Source organism: Hyperoodon ampullatus (genome assembly GCF_949752795.1).
Source record: "Hyperoodon ampullatus genome assembly, chromosome: 2".
In the NCBI taxonomy this organism is placed as follows: domain Eukaryota; kingdom Metazoa; phylum Chordata; class Mammalia; order Artiodactyla; family Ziphiidae; genus Hyperoodon; species Hyperoodon ampullatus.
This window is the reverse complement of record NC_136915.1, coordinates 116,565,156-116,584,300: the sequence shown is the minus strand read 5'-3', so window position 1 is coordinate 116,584,300 and position 19,145 is coordinate 116,565,156. Positions and strand designations below refer to the sequence as shown.

The 19,145-nt window shown below is 41.8% G+C and overlaps 1 protein-coding gene across 1 annotated transcript; it reads right to left on the bottom strand.

Annotated features, from left to right (window-relative positions):
• Positions 1-11,259: 11,259 nt before the first annotated feature.
• LOC307049159 (T-cell surface glycoprotein CD1b-1-like) lies at positions 11,260-13,903 on the bottom strand (the record flags this gene model as incomplete). The annotated part of the gene is made up of 5 exons (XM_079698563.1): positions 13,792-13,903; positions 13,268-13,534; positions 12,310-12,588; positions 11,811-12,089; positions 11,260-11,348 (listed from the first exon to the last, which is right to left on the bottom strand). Exons 1-5 carry the CDS (start codon positions 13,850-13,852, stop codon positions 11,260-11,262), a joined length of 975 nt encoding a protein of 324 aa, XP_079554689.1. The 5' UTR covers positions 13,853-13,903.
• Between the last annotated feature and the right edge of the window lie 5,242 nt (positions 13,904-19,145).

The following is a 19,145-nucleotide window of genomic DNA, read 5'->3' as shown; positions in this document are numbered from 1 at the left end:
ATTATATCCCATCTGAGAAACTAAAAGGCCACAATTCACATGTGTTTCATAACACAAAATTTCTCAAATATCATTAAAATCTACTTCTCTGATTTAAATATCAATATATCTTTTCCTGAAAAATGGACAAAAAAATTTGGATGTGATTATGGACTGAATCCCAGAGTGTACACTAGTAAACGTTGTACCATGTTTACATCTAGGTAACATATTCAGATGGCTCTTCTTCTGATAATCACTCATTGTAGTCTACAGCATCTGCAAGTCTCAAACTCAGTAATGAATGTGTCAGAGCTCCTTGTTCTATCAATTCACTGAAGTGCCAGGTTCCTATGTGCCGGTCAGCCAACACTTTCAGAATAACAGCTTTTTATGTAATGTCTGGTTAACATAGGGACTTCTTCCCCCACCCCCACCATGTTAAGCAGATGTGAGCTAAAGCTTGAATACTTCACTTATGCTATACCCACCACCACTCAGGAGGCCTCCAAAGCTTTTTTTTAAATTGAAGTATAGTTCATTTACAACATTGTGTTAATTTCTGCTGTACAACCAAAGCTCTTTTAAACATCCAGCTAGGTCTCTGTTGAAGTTTTTTGCTTCTGTGCATAACACCAAACCGCCTTAGGTAAGTGGGAATAATCAGAATGCATCCTAATACCATGAAGTCTAAGAGGTGCTGCACCAGTTCAGACTCCCTAATTTCTCTAGTATGGGGAACTTCCAGAATGGTGGGTTGACAAGCTTGACTAACCCTCTCCCACAAAACAATCATAAAACTGGACAATATTTTCAAAAACAACCATACTGAGTCTCTGGAAATGGATCAGAGTTATACAACAAATTGAGAAGTGTTTACTCTAGAAAAACTCTTGAACCTGGAGTAAGCACAGTTGTGGTTATAACCCGGGCTGCTCCCATCTTTTTCCCATGCCCAGTACCATCAATGCAGTTCTACTAGGGCAGGGAAAGCCATGAACATCAGAAGCTTCCCTGCTGAAGGTGGTTAACTTGATTTAGAAAAAAAAAAAAAAAAAGAGACAAAAGAAAAGGGACGGGACCTACAGCAGTGGGAGGGAGCTGTGAAGGAGGAAAGGTTTCCACACACTAGGAAGGCCCTTTGTGGGCGGAGACTGCGGGTGGTGGAGGGGGGAAGCTACAGAGCCACGGAGGAGAGCGCAGCAACAGGGGTGCGCAGGGCAAAGCGGAGAGATTCCCGCACAGAGGATCAGTGCTGACCAGCACTCACCAGCCAGAGAGGCTTGTCTGCTCACCCGCCAGGATGGGTGGGGGCTGGGAGCTGAAGCTCTGGCTTCGGAGGTCAGACCCCAGGGAGAGGACTGGGGTTGGTTGCGTGAACACAGCCTGAAGGAGGTTAGTGCACCACGGTTAGCCCGGGAGGGAGTCCAGGAAAATGTCTGGAGCTGCCAAAGAGGCAAGAGACTTTTTCTTGCCTCTTTTTGTTTCTTGGTGCACGAGGAGAGGGGATTAAGAGCAGCACTTAAAGGATATCCAGAGACAGGCGCGAGCCGTGGCGATCAGCGCGGACCCCAGACACGGGCATGAGATGCTGAGACTGCTGCTACAGCCACCAAGAAGCCTGTGTGCAAGCACAGATCACTATCCACACCTCCCCTCCCAGGAGCCTGTGCAGCCCGCCACTGCCAGAGTCCCATGATCCAAGGACAATTGCCCCGGGAGAACACACGGCGTGCCTCAGGCTGTTGCAACTTCACACTGGCCTCTGCCGCCGCAGGCTCGACCCACATTCATACCCCTCCCTCCCCCTGGCCTGAGTGAGCCTGGGCCCCCGAATAAGCTGCTCCTTTAACCCCCTCCTGTCTGAGTGAAGAACAGACGCCCTCAAGCGACCTACACGCAGAGGCAGGGCCAAATCCAAAGCTGAATCCCAGGAGCGGTGGAACAAAGAAGAGAAAGGGAAATTTCTCCCAGCAGCTTCAGGAACAGCGGATTACATTTCCACAATCAACTTTATGTACCCTGCATCTGTGGAATACCTGAATAGACAACAAGTCATCCCAAATTGAGGAGGTACACTTCGGGAGCAATGATATATATATTTTTTCCCCTTTTCTCTTTTTGTGAGTGTGTATGTGTACGCTTCTGTGTGTGATTTTGTCTGTATAGCTTTGCTTTTACCATTTGTCCTAGGGTTCTGTCTGTCTGGTTTTTGTTTGTTTGTTTGTGTTTTAGTATAGTTCTTAGCACTTGTTATCATTGGTGAAATTGTTTTTTGGTTTGGTTGCTCTCTTCTTTCTTTCTTTCTTTCTTTTTTTTATTACTTAAAAAATTTAATAATTATTTTTTATTTTAATGACTTTTTATTTTATTTTACTTTACCTTCTTCTTTCTTTCTTTTTTTTTCTCCCTTTTATTCAGAGCTGATCAGATGACAGGTTTTTGGTGCTCTAGCCAGATGTCAGGGCTGTGCCTCTGAGGTGGGAGAGCCAAGTTCAGGACGTTAGTCCACAAGAGACCTCCCAGCTCCACATAATACCAAACTGTGAAAATCTCCCAGAGATCTGCTTCTCAACGCCAAGACCCAGCTCCACTCAATCACCAGCAAGCTATAGTGCTGGACTCCCTATAACAAACAACTAGCAAGACAGGAACACAACCCCACCCATTAGAAGAGAGGCTGCCTAAAATCATAATAAGTCCACAGACACCCCAATACACACCACCAGACGTGGACCTGCCCAACAGAAAGACAAGATCCAGCCTCATCCACCAGAACACAGGCACTAGTCCCCGCCACCAGGAAGCCTACACAACCCACTAACCGACCTTAGCCACTGGGGGCAGACACCAAAAACAACGGGAATTATGAACATGCAGCAGGCGAAAAGGAGACCATAACCAGAGTAAATTAAGCAAAATAAGAAGACAAAGAAATACACAGCAGATGAAGGAGCAAGGTAAAAACCCACCAGACCTAACAAAAGAAGAGGAAATAGGCAGTCGACCTGAAAAAGAATTCAGAATAATGATAGTAACGATGATCCAAAATCTTGGAAATAGAATGGAGAAAATATAAGAAAAGTTTAACAAGGACTTAGAAGAGATAAAGAACAAACAAACAGTGATGAAAAACAAAATACATGAAATTTAAAATTCTCTAGAAGGGATCAATGGCAGAATAACTGAGTTGGAAGAATGGATAAGTCACCTGGAAGATAAAATAGTGGAAATAACTACTGCAGAGCAGAATAAAGAAAAAACAATGAAAAGAATTGAGGACACTCTCAAAGACCTCTGGGACAACATTAAATACACCAACATTCGAATTATAGGGGTCCCAGAAGAAGAAGAGAAAAAGAAAGGGACTGAGAAAATATTTAAAGAGATTATACTTGAAACTTCTCTAATATGGGAAAGGAAATAGTTAATCAAGTCCAGGAAGAACAGAGAGGCCCATACAGGATAAATCCACGGAGAAACATGCCAAGACACATATTAATCAAACTATCAATAATTAAATACAAAGAAAAATATTAAAAGCAGCAAGCGAAAAACAACAAATAACACACAAGGGAATCCCGATAAGGTTAATAGCTGATCTTCCAGCAGAAACTCTGCGAGCCAGAAGGGACTGGCAGGACATATTTAAAGTGATGAAGGGGAGAAACCTACAACCAAGATTACTCTACCCAGCAAAGATCTCATTCAGATTTGATGGAGAAATTAAAACTTTTACAGATGAGCAAAAGCGAAGGGAATTCAGCACCACCAAACCAATATTACAACAAATGTTAAAGGAACTTCTCTAGGTAGGAAACACAAGAGAAGGTAAGACCTATAATGACAAACACAAAATATATTAAGGAAATGGTAATAGGAACATACATATCGATAATTAAATTAAATGTAAATGGATTAAATGCTCCAACCAAAAGACATAGACTGGCTGAATGGACACATAAACAAGACCTGTATATGCGCAGTCTACAAGAGACCCACTTCAGACCTAGGGACACAAACAGACTGAAAGTGAGGGGATGGAAAAAGATATTCCATGCAAATGGAAATCAAAAGAGGCTGGAGTAGCAATTCTCATAGAAAAAATAGACTTTAAAACATAGACTATTACAAGAAACAAAGAAGGACACTACATAATGATCAAGGGATCAATCAAATAAGAAGATATAACAATTGTAAATATTTATGCACCCAACATAGGAGAACCTCAATAGATAAGGCAAATACTAACAGCCATAAAAGGGAAATCAACAATAACACAATCATAGTAGGGGACTTTAACACCCCACTTTCACCAGTGAACAGATCATCCAAAATGAAAATAAATAAGGAAACACAAGACTTAAATGATACATTAAACAAGATGAACTTAATTGATATTTATAGGACATTCCATCCAACAACAAAAGAATACACTTTTATCTCAACTGCTCATGGAACATTCTCCAGGATAGATTATATCTTGGGTCACAAATCAAGCCTTGGTACATTTAAGAAAATTGAAATCATATCAAGTATCTTTTCCAACCACAACGCTATGAGACTAGATATCAATTACAGGAAAAAATCTGTAAAAAATACAAACACATGGTGGCTAAACAATACATTACTTAATAACCAAGAGATCACCGAAGAAATCAAAGAGGAAATAAAAATATACCTGGAAACAAATGACAATGAAAACACGACGACCCCAAACCTATGGGATGCAGCAAATGCAGTTCTAAGAGGGAAGTTTATAGCAATACAATCCTATCTTAAGAAACAAGAAACATCTCAAATAAACAACCTAACTTTACACCTAAAGCAATTAGCGAAAGAAGAACAAACAAACAAAAAAAAAACCCCAAAGTTACCAGAAGGAAAGAAATCATAAAGATCAGATCAGCAATAAATGAAAAAGAAATGAAGGTAATGATAGCAAAGATCAATAAAGCTAAAAGCTGGTTCTTTGAAAAGATAAACAAAATTGATAAACCATTAGCCAGACTCATCAAGAAAAAAAGGGAGAAGACTCAAATCAATAGAATTACAAATGAAAAAGGAGAAGTTACAGGTGATACTGCAGAAATAAAAAGGATCCTGAAAGATTACTACAAGCAACTATATGCCAATAAAATGGACAACCTGGAAGAAATGGATAAATTCTTAGAAATGCACAACCTTCTGAGACTGAACCAGGAATAAACAGAAAATATGAACAGACCAATCACAAGCACTGAAATTGAAATGGTGATTAAAAATCTTCCAACAAAGAAAAGCCCAGGACAAAATGACTTCGGAGGGGAATTCTATCAAACATTTAGATAACAGCTAACACCTATCCTTCTCAAACTCTTCCAAAATATAGCAGAGGGAGGAACACTCACAAACTCATTCTACGAGGCCACCATCACCCTGATACAAAAACCAGACAAAGACGTCACAAAGAAAGAAAACTACAGGCCAATATCACTGATGAATATAGATGCAAAAATCCTCAATAAAATACTAGCAAACAGGGGGCTTCCCTGGTGGCACAGTGGTTGAGAGTCCGCCTGCTGATGCAGGGGACAAGGGTTCATGCCCCAGTCCAGGAAGACCCCACATGCCGCAGAGTGGTTAGGCCTGTGAGCCATGGCCACTGAGCCTGTGTGTCTGGAGCCTGTGCTCCACAATAGGAGAGGCCACAACAGTGAAAGGCCCGTGTAGCACACATAAAAATAAAAAAAAATTAAAAAACAAACAACCCAATCCAAAAATGGGCAGAAGACTTAAATAGGCATTTCTCCAAAGAAGATATACAGACTGCCAACAAACACATGAAAGAATGCTCAACATCATTAATCATTAGAGAAATGCAAATCAAAACTACAATGAGATATCATCTCACACCAGTCAGAATGGCCATCATCAAGAAATCTAGAAACAAAAAATGCTGGAGAGGGTGTGGAGAAAAGGGAACCCTCTTGCACTGCTGGTGGGAATGTGAATTGGTACAGCCACTATGGAGAACAGTATGGAGGTTCCTTAAAAAACTAAAAGTAGAACTACCATATGACGCAGCAATCCCACTACTAGGCATATACCCTGAGAAAACCATAATTCAAAAAGAGACATGTACCAAAATGTTCATTGCAGCTCTATTCACAATAGCCCGGAGCTGGAAACAACCTAAGTGTCCATCATCGGATGAATGGATAAAGAAGATGTGGCACATATATACAATGGAATATTACTCAGCCATAAAAAGAAACGAAACTGAGCTATTTGTAATGAGGTGGATAGACCTAGAGTCTGTCATACAGAGTGAAGTAAGTCAGAAAGAGAAAGACAAATACCGTATGCTAACACATATATATGGAATTAAAAAAAAAAAAAAAAGTCATGAAGAACCTAGGGGTAAAACGGGAATAAAGACACAGACCTACTTGAGAATGGACTTGAGGATATGGGGAAGGGGAAGGGTAAGCTGTGACAAAGGGAAAGAGAGGCATGGACATATATACACTACCAAACGTAAGGTAGATAGATAGTGGGAAGCAGCCGCAGAGCACAGGGAGATCAGCTCGGTGCTTTGTGACCGCCTGGAGGGGTGGGATGGGGAGGGTGGGAGGGAGGGAGATGCATGAGGGACAGGATGTGGGAACAGATGTATATGTATGACTGATTCACTTTGTTATAAAGCAGAAACTAATAAAAAAAATAAAAAAAAATTAAAAAAAAAGAGTCATGTACCACAATGATCATTGCAGCTCTATTTACAATAGCCAGGACATGGAAACAACCTAAATGTCCATCATCAGATGAATGGATAAAGAAGATGTGGCACATATATACAATGGAATATTACTCACCCATAAAAAGAAACGAAATTGAGTCATTTGTAGTGAGGTGGATGGACCTAGAGTCTGTCATACAGAGTGAAGTCAGTCAGAAAGGAAAAAACAAATACCGTATACTAACACATATATATGGAATCTTAAAAAAAAATGGTCATGAAGAACCTAGGGGCAAAAAGGGAATAAAGACGCAGACCTACTAGAGAATGGACTTGAGGATACAGGGAGAGGGAAGTGTAAGCTGGGACAAAGTGAGAGAGTGGCATGGACATATATACACTACCCAATGTAAAATAGATAGCTAGTGAGAAGCAGCCGCATAGCACAGGGAGATCAGCTCAGTGCTTTGTGACCACCTATGGGTCGTGGGATAGGGAAGGTGGGAGGGAGGGAGATGCAAGAGGGAAGAGATAAGGGGATATATGTGTATGTATAACTGATTCACTTTGTTATAAAGCAGAAACTAACACATCATTGTAAAGCAATTATACTCCAATAAAGATGTTAAAATAAATGAATAAATGAAAATTAATAAATAAATAAGACAATTGACATACTCACATTTTTTAATATACCAACAGAAAAATATGTATAGTTTTTAAGTACACATGAAACATTTATTCAGATAAATGTATAAAGAATTGCGGTATATCCATACAATGGAATATTATTCAGCCTTTACAAAGAAGGAGATCCTGCAATATGCAACAACATGAATAAATCCTGGAAGACATTATGCTTAGTGAGAGAAGCTAATTACAGAAGGACAAATGTTGCATGATTCCACTTATATGAAATATCTAAAATAGTCAAATCCATAGAAGCAGAGGATCAGATGCTAGTTGCCAGGGACAGAAGGAGGGAGAAATGGGAAATTGTCTCCTAATGGATATATAAAGTTTCTGTTATGCAAGATGAATAAGTTCTAGAGATCTGCTGTATAATATAGTACTTATAGTTAACAGCATGGTATTGTGCACTTTATGCTAAGAGGATAGATCTCATGTTAAGTGTTCTTACCAAACAAAAACACACACAGAGCAACACAGGAAATATTTGGAGGTGAAGGATATATTTAGTACCCTGGCTGTGGTGATGGTATCATGGATGCATGGATGCATGTCCAAGCTCATCAAGATGTCTACTTTAAATTTGTGCAGTTTTTTGTACATCAGTTATACCTCAATAATGCTAAAAAGACGACATGTCCCTTAGAGGACATTTGGAAATGTCTGAAGATATTGATATGTTGGTTATTATAACTGGGGAGGTGTTACTGGCATCTAGTGAGTAGAGGTCAGTGATGCTGCTAAAAATCCTACAATGCAGTGGACAACACTCCATAACAAAGATTTATCCAGCCCAAAGTGTCAATACTGCAAAACTTGAGAAATTTTTAGATGAGGGGTTCTTAAAATTAAATGTGCATCCAAATAACCTAAAAAGCTTATTAAAACACAGCATTCTAGTTCCCATTCCAGGATTTCCTGATTCAATAGGTCTAGAGCAGGGCCTGAAAATGTCTTTGTGTAACAAGCTCACAGTTACTGCTGCTGCTGCTGATTCATAGTCCACACTCCAAGAAACATACTAATCAAGGCTCTGGCCTGTAGCTGAGGGTGCAGTGAAGCATAGAAAAGCATGCCTACCCTATAAGATGAGTTGGAGTTTAATGCATCCTGGAGAAATAACCAGCTGTGCCAATGCAGAGGAGAAAAAACTATGTTTTCAGTCATTTCCTACCCTGCCCAAATTCTAAAGTCAATATTGTCCTAAAATGTCCAGGTGGCAGAACGGCTTCCAGTACCACTGGCTTCTCCAAAACTTCCGCTTACTCTGACTTCCCTTTCTAAGTCCTACAAAAAATATACTCAAATTCTCACCCTCTGCTGTTTTAATTAAAATGAGTTTGGATTTCTTAAAATGGAGTTTCTATAAAACTATGGAATAAGCAAAAGAATGAATAAGTGTAAATAAAGTCAAAGATATAACTGAATTGATAAAGCACAGATATCAAAGATTCTGGGAACAAGAACAGCCCTCTTGACTCATTTCTTTGAATATTTAACAATCCACCTGCACTATTACCCCTCACCCATCCTGCCTTTCATTCATTCTCACTGAAATATGAGGAACAAGATCCTTTATGGATGAGTTTTTATAGGTAAACTATAGTTACAGTATGGGCACAAGTGGTTTTCTCCAGAGGAGTTGAGGGCAGAAACAAGGAGAGCATGATATTTTTTTCTATGTGAGAATATTTTAGTAAGAGGAAAATCTAGAATATCAAAAGAGGAAAAAAGAAGAAAGGAGATGATTTTGGAAAAAAGACCATTAATGTGGTAGTTATATCAACTCACATTATTTTACTAAACAAATACATGTGCAAGTAAGAGATCTTGCCTGGGATCCACCTAGAGCTAGCCCTTCTCTCAAGGAACTTATAAGTAGAAGGAAATGAAAAACAAAAAGAACTGCAATGTTGTGGGTACAAAATAAAGTGGACCTCAGCATAACACCAGTCGAGGGAGGGTTACTTCCACTGTAGCACTATGGAAGACTTCCTGGAGAAAGAGGCTGCTCAGCTGATGCTCACAGTTAGAAAATCATCCCAGCAGAGACAGAGAAATTATGTTAAAAATACTCAGCATCTCTGCAAATACAATTATCTCAACATAATTATAGTTAGCTCACTTTGACAAATGATATTTCAGTAGAAGGAGAAAAAAAAGTTTTAAAGCAAGAAGCCAAAAGGATGTCACTGTTAAGTCATGTACCTCATTTCATTTATTCCAAGGTACATTCTTTCTCACGTCTCACATCCAAGAAATCTGAGAGGATCCTACTACTGATATTGTCTCATAATAAATGTACAATTTTTAATTTTTTCTGCTAGTATATAAATTATGATTTATCTTACAACCTATAGGAACTCTGATTTGGTCAAATCTGATGATTATTTGATGGAAGATGATGAGATTGACTCCTGGCTGACAGCTTGAGCTTCTGGGCTCCTGGATACTTATTCCAAATGGAAAAGGAGACATGGTGAGGGCTCACAAGATAGTCTGATATAACCTGTTAAGAACACAAGCAGTCAGGCAGAGAAGGACAAATATCGTATGATATCACTTATGTGTGGAATCTAAATAAATGGTACAAATAAACTTATTTACAAAACAGAAATAGAGTTACAGATGTAGACAACAATATTGTGGTTACTAGGGGGAAAGGGAGGGAGGGATAAATTGGGAGACTGAGATTGACATATACACACTATTATATATAAAATAAGGACGTACTATATACCACAGGAAATTCTACACAATATTCTGTAATGACCTACACGGGAAAAGGATGAAAAAAAGAGTGGATATATATATATCCATATATATATAGAGATAGATAGATAGATATAGATATAGATATAGATATATGACAGATTCACTTTGCTGTACAGCAGAAAGTAAAACAACATTGTAAATCAACTATACTCCAATAAAAAATTTTTAAATAAAATAAAATTTAAAAAAAGAACATGAGCAAAAAAAATTTCTCTACATAAGAGATATTTGTACACCCATGTTCGTAGCAGCATTATTCACAATAGCCAAAAGGTGGAATCAACCCAAATTCACATTGGCAGATGAATGGATAACAAAATGTGTTATACAGTCTTAAAAAGGAAAGAAATTCTAATACATACCACCACATGAATGACTTATAAGGACATTATACTAAGTGGAATAACCAGTCACAAAAAGACAAATAGTGATGATTCCACTTAAATGAGGTACCTAGAGTAATCAGATTCATATAGACAGAAAGTAGCATGGTGGCTGCCAGGGACTAGGGGAGCAAGGAATGGGGAATGTGGTTTAATGGGCAGAGTTTTAGTTTACAAGATAAAATAAGTTCTAGAGATGGGTTGCACAAAATGTGAATGTACTTAATACTACTAAACTGTACGTTTAAAAATGGCTAATGCAGTAAGTTTTTAAGTCATGTATATTTTACCACAATTTTTTAAAAATAGATTTATCAGGACTTCCCTGGTGGTGCAGTGTATAAGACTCTGTGCTCCCAATGCAGCAGGCCTGGGTTCGATCCCTAGTCAGGGAACTCGATCCCACACGCATGCCACAACTAAGAGTTTGTATGTCACAACTAAGGAGCCCATGAGCCACAACTGGGGAGCCCACCTGCCTCAATTAAGGAATCCACGTGCTACAACTAAGGAGCCCACCTGCTGCAACTAAGACCCGGCACAACCAAAGAAATAAATAAATATTTTTTAAAAAATAGATTTACCTAAAGATGGGAGTGGGAAAGAAAGGGGAAAGGGTCTCCTGGAAATACTGAGGCTAAAATATGTAATAGATAAAATGGAGGGAAAGAGTGAGAGGATGGACAAAAAAGAAAGATTACAAAGGAAAACTCACCAGCGCCTCAAAAACCATAATGCAAGACATATCAAGGAGGGCACTAATATTGCCAAAAATATCAAGCTGACAGAGGTGGGGTGACCTGGCAATTGGGAGAGGACACAGGGATGTCACTTCAAACTCATTCTCTAGTTCTCCTGGCTTTGTTACCCACCTGAGTGTCAGCACCACCACTACCTGCTTCTGATGCATAGGCATCTGTGATTCTCTCTCTCATATTCCTGGATATCATATATTCACAGCCACCCTTTGTCTCTCCCTCTTAGCCCATCCCACCCAGTCTATAAGTCCTTCTTTCTTATCTCTTCTATACCTTAGATCATCTATTTTCATTCCTCTTGGAACTGTAGTCCCAGGAATAAATCTCAACCTCTGTCTCTCTGTCTCTTTTTCTCTCTCTCTCTCTCTCCTTCCCTCTCTCCATTCCTTTCTCCCCCCGTCCCTCCCTATCTCATCCATCAAATCCCTCCATATTCCCAGTCCCTTCCTCTGTGCTTGAGGACCATCTCCTCCCATTCCCAGCTGGGCCCCAGTCCTTACTCACCCCAGTAGAGGATGATGTCCTGGTGTCCTAGACTGCTGTGCTTCACTCGGCAACTCAGGCCAGTCTCCTCCCCAGCCATCACATCCAGGGTTACTCGGAGATACCATGTCCCATCAGCATTGGGCACAATATCACCTTGCTGAGTGCCAGGCTGCTTCTGCTCGCCCCTCATCCACATCACCCACACGGGTTTTGGGTAGAATCCTGAGACATGGCACACCAGCAGCACATGGCCAGGCCCAGGACTGGGGTCACTGGACAGCCAGGCCTCGGGCTTCACTGGGGCAGGAAGAGGCAGGGAGAATGTCAGAATGTGACTCTGATCTAGAGCATAGGCATTCAGAAACCCACAAGTTTGGAAAGTGACCTCTTCTACTCCTATGGGAACCAAATCATTTATTGATTAAGCCCCTCTCTCCTTAGGTACCTCCTACTCTTGAATTCAAAGAAGGTGGCAGGACGTGAAATAGAAAAGTCTTGTGAAGAGAAAAGAACTAACCTTGCCTCTGTAGTTCGGCCTTCCCTGCATCGAGGACACCAAGGAGATACCGAGGGCAGGTTTCTGAGAGGAGCGTCTCTATGATACCCCAGATGCCTTGGTACTGAGTAACGAGTGCACAGAACTGCTGTGCCCTGCTGCCTCCCTCTGGGGCAGGTGCACATGAATGATTCTTAATGCTCATGAAATCCAGTCCTCCTAAAGCTCCCCTCAAAAAGCTTCCTATGGACTTCCCAGAATGCAGCTCACAGCCTGCTATGCCCTGGATCACAAAGGGGTCTGGATACAAGGAAAACAGGGACAAAGTTACTAAAAAGCAAACAAGAAAGAAAGGTATGGGGAAAGGACATGGGGCTTTGGATTTGGGGGGTGGGAGAAAGGTCTGAGATATGAGATGACTCAAAAACCAATTGCAGTATTCAGAGCCTTTTCAGAAAGAAGAGGATTGGGGAGAGGTATGCATTTCATAAATGGTGGGGATGACCTGCTGTAAGGCTGTAGGGTGGGCATGAGGGGAGAAGGGGAGCAGCATGTGATGGAATCAGGAGTACAGCATTCCAGGGTGAAGGGGAGAGTTACATTGAAAGAAGGGATCAGGCAGGAGATGCTTGAGGAGACGGATTGGAGGAGGAGGAAGTCACATTTCAGTTCACTCAGGCACAGAATGGAGACGTGAGGGCCTTGTCCTTGGGGTTAGAGAGAAGCCAGTTATGCACAAACAAACCAGGAGACGGTTACAAAGGGGGACCTTCATTTATCACACAGGAGTGCAAGAAACAGGAAGAATCTGGGATACTTGGTGGAGGTGTGGAGTCAGAGTTGGAGACTACTCTGGAGAAGTGTGTGCATGCAGTTGGGTAAAGTGGGAGGGCGGGACCAAGATCCAAGAGAGTAATAGCCTTAACCAGGAGAGAGAAAAACCATTGAGAATATCCCCGGAGCAGAGGACTGTACTCACATTCAACCTGGAATTTACTGACATAGTCCTGCACTTTCGTAGTGAATCCAATGAAGTAGGCTCGGAATAGGTCCTCCAGCTCAATCATATCCTCATCACTGAAGTTGCCCTTGGACCAGGGCTTCAGGAAAATGGCAGTGCCCGAGTCACTGTCCCAGCGATGAATCTGAAAATCATCCAACCAGCCTGAGGCTTGATTTTGTGCCCAGGTGCTCTTGGCAAAGGTCAAAATCTGGATAACATGGTAAGAGGTTGGCCCCTGGAAGGCTGTGGGTGGTGGAAGGATAAGAAGAGTGAGGAGAAAGAGAGAATCAGGATGAAATGATAAAGAACCCAGAGCCTGAACAACAACACAGAGCCTAAGACATTTGCCTGCCCCAAGGCTTCTAGCTCCATCCCCAACCTCCAGAATTGGGGGGGGGGGGTGCTGGAGACAGGAGGGCCCTGACCCTTAGTGATAGGTGCAGCATGCTTTCATCCAGACTCCCTGCACCTGTTCTGGGAGCTGCCAGAGTTTCTCTTACCGTCCTCATTGTCACCACCTGGGACGATAACTGCTAGCAATAGAAGTGGCAGAAGCAGCATTTCATTGGGAAGTAGACCTTCTGACCTTCAGAGCTGGTGTTTGATCTCTAATTTCAGCAAACCTTTTTCTCAGTACTCTATTGTGGCTTCCTCTCTCTTCCAACTGACAAATCTCTTCCTCACCAACACTGCACGTCACAGAAATACTGTGTCTTCTACAGCTCTGTGCTCCCACTCTGACTCTCATTTCCGCTCCAGCCCTTGACTTGTAGATTTTTTTTAATGTCTCTGGCATCCAGCTGTTCTCCTTGACCTTAGCTTCCTTCATATTTATTACTTCAGAAAAGCTCCCGTGTGGTGTTAAAAGGTTATTTCACCTCCCCAATCCTTTATTTCCACATCTGTTAAATAAGAGGGTAATATTAAACAATTGCTCTGCTTCCAGTCTCTTTTAATCTAGAAGAATTCCTTTGGTTTATACACCCAACTGGACCTCCCTCCTCACTGCCCCTTTCCTCTGGCACTTTGTCATTACCTCTTCCCAAAGTTCTCAATGGCCCCTCTTTCTTATCTCATCCCTCTTACCTGGTCTCTCTAACCCACATATTGTTTCTGAGTGTGGGTGTGTGTTGACAATCATTTACATGCAGGCAAAGCATTTAAATCACTGCTTTAGTTTATTTGATTCTGGGACCCAAATGCCAGGATTAAATATGATAAATACTGCAGTTTATATTCTGAGCAAAATTCTCTTACACCATAGCAATTTTTGAAGTTGAAAATTACATTTGCTACTGGTATATGAACTTCTTTTCAGTAGTTCTCGTCCTTTGGGGCTTTCAGTAACAAATCTTCATGAGACAAGTAAAACTTCAGGAGTTATGTGTGGCTCCAGCCCAAGTCAAAGATAATTTTTGTTGTAGGTGGTAGGACCTCCTTCTTCTTTTGTATTATTTTATAATCTCGATCTACATTTTGGTCTTTCCTATCACCAAATAAAGCACTGCTAGGTGAGCAAGTAGCTTGGCATTTTTTCACCAAAAGTTCAGAGATGTTTGTCCTAAGATGTTATCTCTTATCTTCTCTTTGGATGCCCTTTGCATGTTTTAGCAATATATTTAGCATTCACTGAGTGAAACAATTGGACTCTAAGCAATATGTTAGCATTAAGGAAAATTCTTGGATTTCTCCACTCAGGAAAAAAATTCCAAATTTGCAGATATGTATCATCTAGCAGAAATGTGATAGTAAAACATCTTAAGTGTAAGAGGTTTTCACTAATTGATCCTATTTACATAGATAAGAAAATGCACAATGTGTAATGTAACATTCTTTATTCCTGGAAACAAATCAGAATAGACTTCATTTAAGATTATCACTGAATAATTGTAAGCTCCAGAATAACTCTCCAAATTCCAAAATATTTAAGTTTGAACAATATTCCCAGAATCCAGTATATAATATAATCTAATCCATTTTTTGTGTAACAGCCACAGACAACAGCAGAGACATAATATTAACTGCCTGTACATCATGACGTTGTATCATTTTTCTTTTCTTTGTAAGTTTTGAGTTTGGGATAGGACAGCCAAGATTCAGTTTATACAATGTACTGTACAGTCACTGGCAAGAACAAATTTTAACAACTTGGTGATATGCAGCCATAATGAGTAGCTTAATTCTCTCACACAGCAAATACAGCACTGACAGTGTGTGGCAGCAAAAGAGGGGTTGTGCAGGTAGCCTTGGAAAGAATACCAAATGGATCAGTGTGAGTGCCCACAATACCTTGGTGTACATTCACAGAGAGACATGATCTGAGAATTGAAAAGTACCAGAGAAAGGGAGATTCTGAGAACTCCAGCCCCCATTTCAGGGAGTCCGACAATGGAAAAGTACACTTGTGCTCTTCATACCATTGTTGCCATCACCATTATTATCCCCTGCTTGGCTGAAACTTGACTAAAGGTACTGAAACACTCACTGGGACATGAAGATGATAGCCAGGAAGAGGGGCACTCAGAACTTAATTTTTACACAAGCCACTCTGCACTAAAACTATAAAGACTCCTCTCTCAATGGCCCATGCCGCCAAAACAAAAGCCTGGGTGGTAGAGTTGGAGTGCCGGCGCGGCCCAGAGACTCCGCCGCTCCAAGTTAGCCCGCGGTGGCACGAGCTTGAACGCATCCCGCAGTTGGTGGACAGCCAGTTGGTCTCAGTGAAGGAGTTTGGGTGTTTCTCATGAAGTGCCACTGATCCCTATGAGAAATATGTTTGTAGTGCTCCATGCCTGCTCAGAGAGTCCAAGAACTGCTAAAAACTGATGGGGAAGATGGCGGAAGAGGAAGACGCGGAGATCACCTTCCTCCCCACAGATACATCAGAAATACGTCTACACGTGGAACAACTCCTACAGAACACCTACTGTACGCTGACAGAAGACCTCAGACCCCCCAAAAGGCAAGAAACTCCCCACGTACCTGGGTAGGGCAAAAGAAAAAAGAATAAACAGACACAAAAGAATAGGGAAGGGACCTGCACCAGCGGGAGGGAGCTGTGAAGGAGGAAAGGTTTCCACACACTAGAAGCCCCTTCGCGGGCGGAGACTGCGGGTGGTGGAGCGGGTGAGCTTCGGAGCCCCTGAGGAGAGCGCAGCCACCAGGGTGTGGAGGGCAAAGCGGAGAGATTCCCTCACAGAGGAGCGGTGCCGACCAGCACTCACCAGCCCGAGAGGCTTGTCTGCTCACCCGCTGGGGCAGGCAGGGCAGGAAGCTGAGGCTCGGGCTTCGGTTGGAGCGCGCAGGGAGAGGACTGGGGTTGGCGGCGTGAACACAGCCTGAAGGGGGTTAGTGCACCACGGCTGGCCAGGAGGGAGTCCGGGGAAAATTCTGGACTTGCTGAAGGGGCAAGAGACTTTTTGTTTCCTGGTGTGCGAGGAGAGGGGATTAAGAGCGCTGCTTAAAGGAGCTCCAGAGACGGGCACAAGCCGCGGCTAATAGCGCGGACCCCAGACACGGGCATGAGATGCTGAGACTGCTGCTGCCACCACCAAGAAGCCTGTGTGCGAGCACAGGTCACTCTCCACACCTCCCTTCCGGGGAGGCTGTGCAGCCCGCCACTGCCAGGGTCCTGGGATCCAGGGACAACTTCCCCGGGAGAACGCACGGCGCGCCTCAGGCTGGTGCAACGTCACACTGGCCTCTGCCGCCGCAGGCTCGCCCCGCATTCCGTGCCCCTCCTTCCCCCTGGCCTGAGTGAGCCAGAGCCCCCGAATAAGCTGCTCCTTTAACCCCGTCCTGTCTGAGCAAAGAACAGATGCCCTCAGGCGACCTAAACGCAAAGGCGGGGCCAAATCCAAAGCTGAGCCCCGGGAGCTCTGTGAACAAAGAAGACAAAGGGAAATCCCTCCCAGCAGCCTCAGAAGCAGCGGATTATCTCCAAAATCAACTTGATGTACCCTGCATCTGTGGAATACCTGAATAGACAACGAATCATCCCAAATTGAAGAGGTGGACTTTGGGAGCAAGATTTATTATTTTTTCCCCTTTTCCTCTTTATGTGAGTGTGTATGTGTATGCTTCTGTGTGAGATTTTGTCTGTATAGCTTTGCTTTCACCATTTGTCCTAGGGTTCTATCCATCCATTTTATTTGTTGTTGTTGTTTTTACTTTTTAAAAACATTTTTTTCTTAATAATTATTTTTTATATTAATAAATTTATTTTATTTTATCCTCTTCCATTCTTTCTTTCTTTCTACATTTTCTCCCTTTTATTCTGAGCCATGTGGATGAAAGGCTCTTGGTGCTGCAGCCAGAAGTCAGTGCTGTGTCTCTGAGGTGGGAGAGCCAACTTCACGACACTGGTCCACAAGAGACCTCCCAGCTCCACGTAATATCAAATGGCGAAAATCTCCCAGAGATCTCCATCTCAATGCCAAGACCCAGCTTCACTCAACGACCAGCAAGCTACAGTGCTGGACACCCTATGCCAAACAACTAGCAAGACAGGAACACAGCCCCACCCATTAGCAGAGAGGCTGCCTAAAATCATAATAAGTACACAGACAACAAAAAACACACCACCAGACGTGGACCTGCCCACCAGAAAGACAAGATCCAGCCTCATCCACCAGAACACAGGCACTAGTCCCCTCCATCAGGAAGCCTACACAACCCACTGAACCAACTTTATCCAATGGGGACAGACACCAAAAACAGTGGGAACTACGAAACTGCAGCCTGACAAAAGGAGACCCCAAACACAGTAAGATAAGCAAAATGACAAGACAGAAAAACACACAGCAGATGAAGGAGCAAGATGAAAACCCACCAGACCTAACAAATGAAGAGGAAATAAGCAGCCTACCTGAAAAAGAATTCAGAATAATGATAGTAAAGATGACCCAAAACCTTGGAAATAGAATAGAGAAAATGCAAGAAAAGTTTAACAAGGACGTAGAAGAACTAAAGATGAAACAAGCAATGATAAACAACACAATAAATGAAATTAAAAATACTCTAGAAGGGATCAATAGCAGAATAACTGAGGCACAAGAACAGATAAATGACCTGGAAGATAAAATAGTGGAAATAACTACTGCACAGCAGAAGAAAGAAATAAAAATGAAAAGAACTGAGGACAGTCTCAGAGACCTCTGGGACAACATTAAACACACCAATATTCGAACTATAGGGGTTCCAGAAGAAGAAGAGAAAAGGAAAGGGACTGAGAAAATATTTGAAGAGATTACAGTTGAAAACTTCCCTAATATGGGAAAGGAAATAGTTAATCAAGTACAGGAAGCACAGAGAGTTCCATACAGGATAAATCCAAGGAGAAACATGACAACACACATATTAATCAACTGTCAAAAATTAAATACAAAGAAAACATATTAAAAGCAGCAAGGGAAAAACAACAAATAACACACAAGGGAATCCCCATAAGGTTAACAGCTGATCTTTCAGCAGAAACTCTGCAAGCCAGAAGGGACTGGCAGGACATATTTAAAGTGATGAAGGAGAAAAACCTACAAGCAAGATTACTCTACACAGCAAGGATCTCATTCAGATTTGATGGAGAAATTAAAATCTTTACAGACAAGCAAAAGCTAAGAGAGTTCACCACCACCAAACCAGCTTTACAACAAATGCTAAAGGAATTTCTCTAGTCAAGAAACACAAGAGAAGGAAAAGACCTACAATAATGAACCCAAAACAATTAAGAAAATGGGAATAGGAACACACATATCGATAATTACCTTAAATGTAAATGGACTAAATGCTCCCACCAAAAGACATAGATTGTCTGAATGGATACAAAAACAAGACCCATATATATGCTGTCTACAAG